At 39.4% G+C, this 7,180-nt stretch overlaps 1 protein-coding gene across 1 annotated transcript; it reads left to right on the forward strand.

The window, feature by feature from the left end:
• Positions 1-1,465: 1,465 nt before the first annotated feature.
• Positions 1,466-6,676, forward strand: UBXN2A (UBX domain protein 2A; the record flags this gene model as incomplete). The annotated part of the gene is made up of 5 exons (XM_010184801.1): positions 1,466-1,473; positions 1,982-2,035; positions 3,484-3,619; positions 4,848-4,957; positions 6,536-6,676. Coding segments are annotated over exons 1-5 (449 nt in total), but the record flags the coding sequence as incomplete, so codon positions are not given.
• Positions 6,677-7,180: the final 504 nt, after the last annotated feature.

Consider the following 7,180-nt stretch of genomic DNA (forward strand, 5'->3'; position numbering starts at 1 on the left):
GCTGGGGATGTCTGTCGGAAGTTGGCGGGAGAGGTTGGTGGTGCTGGCTTGGTTGCTGAGCTAAAGTGCTTGCAGTGCAGTCTGAGCACTGTCTCCTTAATGGCTTTTTGGTCATAATAAACATCAATATGCTGTATAGGCTGAATTATTTACCTTGATATATTAACACAAACATTTCTTCTAAGTGTAATTGCTGTTGTACTTTAGAAGGAGCAGCGACTTTCACAGCTGACCAGTTTTGAATGCTACTTGTGCACATTTGAGGCCAGTCTAATGTGCAAAAGAATTAATTTGAGGAGCTGCTTCATTGTGTCTGTCTCTTTTTAACAGCTCTGGTGACAAGTCACAGGGAATCAACAAAAGCAGATGGCTGGAGGTGGCCCTCCTTACTTTGGAAATAGCGAAAGATGAGAAGATAAACACATTAGCACAATCCACAGAAAGTTACTTTGTGCTGTAGTCTGTTGGAACTTAATTTAGGAAAAGTTTGAAAAAATTATGTATTTTTTAAGCACTCTTAAATTCGCTATACTTACCTGATACTGAAAGTTCATTTTTCATAAGTGCAGGTACAGAGTTCCAAGTACAGTGGTAAGATATGGTTATAAGGTCATAACGTGCCAGCACGGGCTTGTGTGACATAGATCTGGTGCTCTGGCAGAACATTTGTGAGGGTTAAAAAGTCTGCACTGCATCTTGTGTGGCATGTCACAGGTATGCTAAGTGTAATGTTTTGACCTAAAACATAGCAGAGTTGGTTAAATTGAAGGCTGCCTAAACTTCAAAATCTGTTACGGACATATGGACTGAATCTTTTTGTTATGGTGGTTTTCTGAAGGTTTATCTACGTTTCTACACACAGTGTTTCTTGGGGATTTAACTTTCAAGATGAAAGAATAGCAATACCAACCTCCTGAGGAACATGAGTTAGTACTGAATAGCTGAAGGTTTGGGGGCTGGTTTTGGGGTTCTCTTAGTGTTGCAGTGAATGTTGTTGCTCACTAACCTTTTCACCTTGTTAGATGTCAAGACCATTTCAAATGTATTTGTCTTGTTGTGCATACTACTTTTTCAGGAGTGTGATGGCTGGCGCTGCTTAGTTTGACGCTCTCTAAAAGCCACGCACAATATCATGACTTAATCCCAAACCAGGAGCAGAACATCATCTGTGTGACCTGTACCCAGCGGTGTTCAGGAGTAATTCTTTAAACACAGTTTCAGCTTAAGTGCTTGTCTAATTTCAGTGATTTTATTTTTAAGGGTGTTTTTGTGGGTCTCTGACTGTCAAACTTTTTTCAGAGAGCTCAGAAGTGAGTATAATGGGATCAGTGTGGCATTCTTCACTTCTTTACACTCAACAGACTAATCCTGTTGTATATTTAGTACTTGCAAATCCTGGATTTTCTTTCCAGCTAAATGCAAGACCAGAAATGATAATTCACAGTTTCTGGGCTGCTGCGCCAATATGTCGAGGTATGGTAGGAAGAGGAACCTGAGAAATCTTGCACCTTTTGGTAATGTGAAGGTCATTAGAATGCCTGCAGTGGCAGTGCAGTTTTTCTGCAACTGTCTCATAGTGTTGTGAAGAATCAGGGGAGTTTAAATCATACTGCTTAGAAAAAGGATGTGATATTTTTTCTTCACTTAGCTTAAGTATGGGCATGTATTTTCAATTCACTTGATTATTGTGGAATTTATTTTGTACATTTATGAAAAAGTAATCTTAATTTTGAATGTCTGAAACTGGTGCATGGTTCATGTGTCATTAAATTAGAAACTGCAGGAAAACAAAGAACCATCTGGAGACTTTGTAGGGGGGAGGTTGAGATTTCTGGTTAAATGTACTATCCACACAGGAAAAATTATAAAGAGCATTTCAGCTTCAAAAGGAGGCAAAGTGTGCAGGGCATTTTGCCCGATTGGTTTAGTTTGTCGTTCGGTTTGGTTTTCTTTGTTTTAACCCTTCTCTTTTCCTCATTAGGAGAAGGACCAGAATGAAAGACATGGACAACATCAAAACTGTGAAGAAAGAATGGTAGGTGCCAGTTTCCCTCTCCCCCTTTTTCTTCTTTCCTGTTGTTGTTTGCGTGTCCTCTCCTGTCCTGACTTTTCAAACTTTGTTAAATTTTAAAAAATTAAATTTTGTTTGCTGTATTCGCCTGCTCCTCATACACTGAAGTTTTCAGAAAAATGACACTGTTGTGCTAAAAGGTTTTTCATGTACCTGGAGTGTTACCTAGATGCAGCGGTCTGCATAAATATTTTTACTTAGAGACAAGCAGCCTTACAAATTGCTAACTCGCTGTGCATCTCTGCGTTTCATATGGCGGTGGTTGATTTTCCAGTTGTGCTTCTAAGGTAAAGCATAGTGAATACCTTGATTAATGCTCCAACTTATTTTGTTCTATTATAAAACTAAAAAGAGGACAGCATACTTTTGAAATTTCTCCTGTAACATTGCTGAGTTTTTCTTGTGGTTAAAGATGTTAATCTGTAGGGATTCTTAGTGCTGCACAGAGGCACTGCAAACCGATTCCTTTCTATGCAAATGTGTCTAATTACCATTCAAGTAAGCATGGCTGCTTTTGAATTCCATGCAGAGTTTTATGTAAAACTGAGAATACTTTTCAAGAGCTGTTGTGTTTTTTTTTCTGAATTGCTTAAAATAGACTTTACTGAATCTCCAGTAGGAATAACTCTTGCACTGTTTATACCAGAAGCTGCATAATCCTCTTAGTATGCAAAGAACCGAAACTGAAAGATATCCATTCAGGTTGCATATCCTGCACTGTGACTGGTGAAAACCTAACAGAAACAGCTGTCACGTATACAATGGTCTATAAAAAGACATGGTTGATGTATTTTTTTAATACTCTTGCCGTCTCCACAGTATTAAAATCTTCGGTTGTATTTCGTCGTCATACTCAAAGGAGTGCTGAGTCGCATGTTCTTGAGTTTCTCTAATACGCTTTCAAAGGCAGAAATGGTGGTTCTGTGATGGGATATGAGGAGGCTCAAGCAAGAGTTTGGAAGTAAATCCTAGGGCAGTTTTCTTGTATGTGGGTTTTGAAACATATGGCAAAGGAAGTCACCCAAGCCTGTATCGTGGGATTGCTTTAAGGAAGGCCTTTCATTGGTGTGCAGTTCAGTGTCTGATGGCCTGAATTAGAAGTATGAATCATCTAACTTGCATTCCTTGCTTTGCTACCAAGTTTAGAAGCTTCTGCATAGATTAGGTCACCTTTTTCTGTTGTCACTCTGTAACTTGTGCTTCTGAAGTGCAAATAGTAGCAGCTGGAGATTCGTAAGCAGCTTCTAGAAAAGGCATAACGCAAAGCTGATCTGGTGTTTTATAACAGCCAGGTCAGCTGGTTGCAGGGGAGCCTGTCTTTGATACCTCTGGGTACTGAACTTCAGGGGTAACCACTTGTCCTCTAATGTGTTGTCTGAAGCATCATTTTTACTTATGTCTTTGTTCCGCAGGATGTGTAAATCGGGGACTGGCGATCAGATTTTGAGTGGTACAGAACAAAACTGTGACTACTTTGTAGATAACCTTTTTGAAGAAGCTCAGAAGGTTGGTGCTATATGTATGTCCCCAACTACAGTCAAGAACCAGGTAGGCGGTGAAGAAAAAATACTCCCATGGCAGTACTTGTGTCCATGTCTGAATGGGAAGTTGGTGTGGAATAATTAGTCTGTCTTAAACTTGTGTACTGGCTCAACGTAGAGGAACCTTCCCATGATGGAAGCTTCTTCCATATGCATTGGTGCCATAAGATACAAGACTCCTTAAAGGAATCTAACCTTGCTGAATGCTATATGCCTTTTTGAGAGACTACTGAACCAAGATAGAGGGAACTTTATTCAGCAGTTTGCATGTGCTGTGTATTTATGTAGCAATCATATTCTAACAAGTCAATTGAGAAAAAAAAAAAAAAGACTAAAAAAAAAGAGATAAAATTGTCAAGTGCTATTAAGCCTAGTTCAAACTAATTTCCAGCTGAGGTGAATTCTGCATTTATACATGCTTCATATACCTCACATGTGTCCAAGTATCTGTCAAGACAACATTATTTCAGGGTTCAGAGCTGGATGATCAAATGCTTCCTGAAATGGCATGATGCAAAAATACAAAAATGCAATCCCAAATATATCCATGTTAAAGTTGGAGAGATTTCAGTGAACAGCGTGAAGGCTACAAGTTAAAGTAGTGGATGTTCTCTGGCAAAGTTAGTTAATTACTGGGCATTTATTTTTTTATTCCCCTAACACCAAAGTTCTGAATACACTCAGGAATTCCAGGGTAACATAAATGTATGACTGCCTGAAAGTAAATTTTCCGATACTCGCTGCATTTCCTGAGTGAAAGGCTTTTGCATGCATTATCTCAATGCCTCACTGCCACAAAATCCTCCTGAATGATCAGAAAAAGGCTTTACCCTAATAAATCCCCAGCTGGACTATTCTGGTAGTTGGTATTCCAACACCAGGCATGTGTGCTCTCAAATTAGCTCTTGAAGAGTTGCAGCTGGCTGGGATCTTCCAGCTCTGTTTATTTTTTCATTTCTTTTTGTCCTGTGGAATTGAAGGAGTGTTCTTGACCTATGAAAGCAAAATGATTGGGGGAAGGTTTATTTCTAACCGTGATTGACACAAGATACTTAGAAATGTCACTTACCCCTTGCAGTTGCTCTGCCTGTTGACACGGGGCTGAAACAGATTACAGTGAGCCTTCTCTCAGTATTTTTAGTCCATGCAATGGATGATTTACAGACATAGGGTACTGTGGGTATACCAAGCTGATTTACATAAGTGTTATAACAAGACTTGTTCTTACTTTATAGGTTGATGTAATCATTAAACTTTGGAAAAATGGGTTTACAGTAAATGACGGTGAACTTAGGAGCTACACTGATGTTGCAAACCAGCAGTTCTTGGACTCAGTTAAAAAAGGGTGAGTGAGTTTTGTGTTCTTAACCAGCCTGAGTTAATGTGCTTTGGGTAGCACTTAGCTTGAGCTCTAAATTTCTTATGTAGGTGCTTGACTTTGCTGCACTGCAGTAGCCCTGTAAGAGCACAGGCCACTGCCTGTCTCAGTTCCTGCAGTGCGCAATTAATGGCACTTGTAACATCAGCGGGTTTAATGCAGTTTTCAGTTGCAGTAGTCGTACAGTTCTGATGAAATAGATAAAAGCGAGTGTTGCTACAAGGCACAGCAGGTGCAGAATGAAACAAAGAAGAAGTCAGAGTGCCCAGTATGAGCTACTGATCAAATGGTATTTGACTAACAAACTCAGTGCACAAATGCCTGAGCATTTCTGGATTTATGGTCTTTGTTAGGAAAAGCCTTAAACGGGCACAGTTGCTCCACATAACATCAGCAAGCTCGGATCAGTCTTAATTTTCAGTTTTTCTTCTAGTACAAACTTGCTATTTCAGTCATACGTGTGCCTATAGCAATCTTACTTTTATCTCTCAGTTAGAAGATAGCATGCTATCATGATTTCTGCTAGTACTGCAGTGTTGCTTTAAAAAAAGCATACAAACCAGTATAATTTTGAGCTTTTAGTTTGTAGTCTATAGACAATAGACAAACAAATGGAGAGGAGAATATAATTTTACAGAGAATAAAATTTGATAGCTGCTTCTGAAATATGTGAAATTACTAAGCCATTGTATTTTTCCTTTTCTATACTTTACTAGCCCATCAAAAATACTAATTTTACACACTATTTTCTCCACTATGGCTGTCACTTGTGTTAGCTGTGATAGCAATTAACTGCATTGTTAAAGTCCTTTGTTTTCTTTGTGTGCATGCATCAAAAGTTTGCTACCTTTTTTCCATTGTTTGCTTGTGAAGATGCTAATTACAAGATGGTTCCTGCATAATCATTGATGGTACAGAAGCACTTAGTACAGACCGTGTGCCAGCTGAGCCCCACCACCCGAAAATTTAGTACCTGCATCTGAGCTCATAGACAAAGGCGTTGTTGTGTTCTGCTTAATGCAAATAAAGCATTACCGAGGTGATGGTACTGCACTAAAGAGTGTAGCTGTTAGTGGTGATCTAATTTTTAGAAGCTGAGATTTGTGGGTTTTTGTAATTTATTGTGTTATGTCTAAACTCAGTTCTTTCTCTTCAAAAGCCAGTTGTCTTTTTTCTTGTTTTACTATGGGGATCTGATTATTGAACCTTTTGCAGCAGTGTATGGCAGTCATGAACTTCCTACGCATCTTGTGTTTTCGAGTGGTAACTGCCAAGTAAATTGAACATCATTCAACAACTTGCACGATGATGTCTTTTTCTATTGTTCACTTTCTAGTTAATTTGCAGTTCAGGAACTTGAAATTGTTTGTATGTCATGCACTTAACTTTTAGTAAATACTTGTGAAGCTTGTGGTTTGTTTTGTTTTTTTAGAGCATCACCCTTGAAAGAGTAACCACAGAACAAATATTAATCATTAATCTGTTTTGTCTACTGAAAACAGCGTAGTAGTTCTTTTTCTGACATGTATTTTTGTTTTTCTCAAGGGAACTGCCTTTTGAGCTACGAAAAGTTTTTGATAAGGAGGAGGTAGATGTGAAAGTGGAAGATAAAAAGGATAAGGTGTATTTGTCATCGAAAAAGCAAATGTTTCATCCCTTTTCTGGACATGGTTACAGATTAGGAAGGTGAGTAGTCTGACATCAATCTATGATTGAGTAGCTGAGGGGAACTGCATCTATGGTAAAGGATCTCATAATTCAGGTTGGAAGTGACCTCTGGAGTTCTCTAATCCAAGCTCCTGCTCAAAGCAGAGTCAGCCATGGGGACAGATGAGGTTGCTCAGGTTTTTATCCAGCTGGGCCTTGAAATACTGTAAGAGTGGGAGCTGCGCAGCCTTCTCAGTGCTGGACTGTCCTCATGGGAAAGAAACTCTTCTGTATATCCAGACTTAATGACTCTTGTTTCAATTTATGTTCACCATGAAGAGCCTGGCTCCCTCCTGATGACCTCCTGTAGAACTTGGCAGACTGCTGTTAGATGTCCCCCTCCCTGACACCGTCTCTTCCCCAGGCTGAACAAACCCCTCTCCTCACAGCGCATCCTTTTCTTTTGGGTACCAAATCTGAATGCAGTATTTAGGTGTGTCTAATGACTGCTGCATGGGTGGCAGTCGGCTCCCACAGCTGACT

The sequence above is a fragment of the Mesitornis unicolor genome, unplaced genomic scaffold (genome assembly GCF_000695765.1).
Source record: "Mesitornis unicolor isolate BGI_N332 unplaced genomic scaffold, ASM69576v1 scaffold31465, whole genome shotgun sequence".
NCBI lineage: Eukaryota > Metazoa > Chordata > Aves > Mesitornithiformes > Mesitornithidae > Mesitornis > Mesitornis unicolor.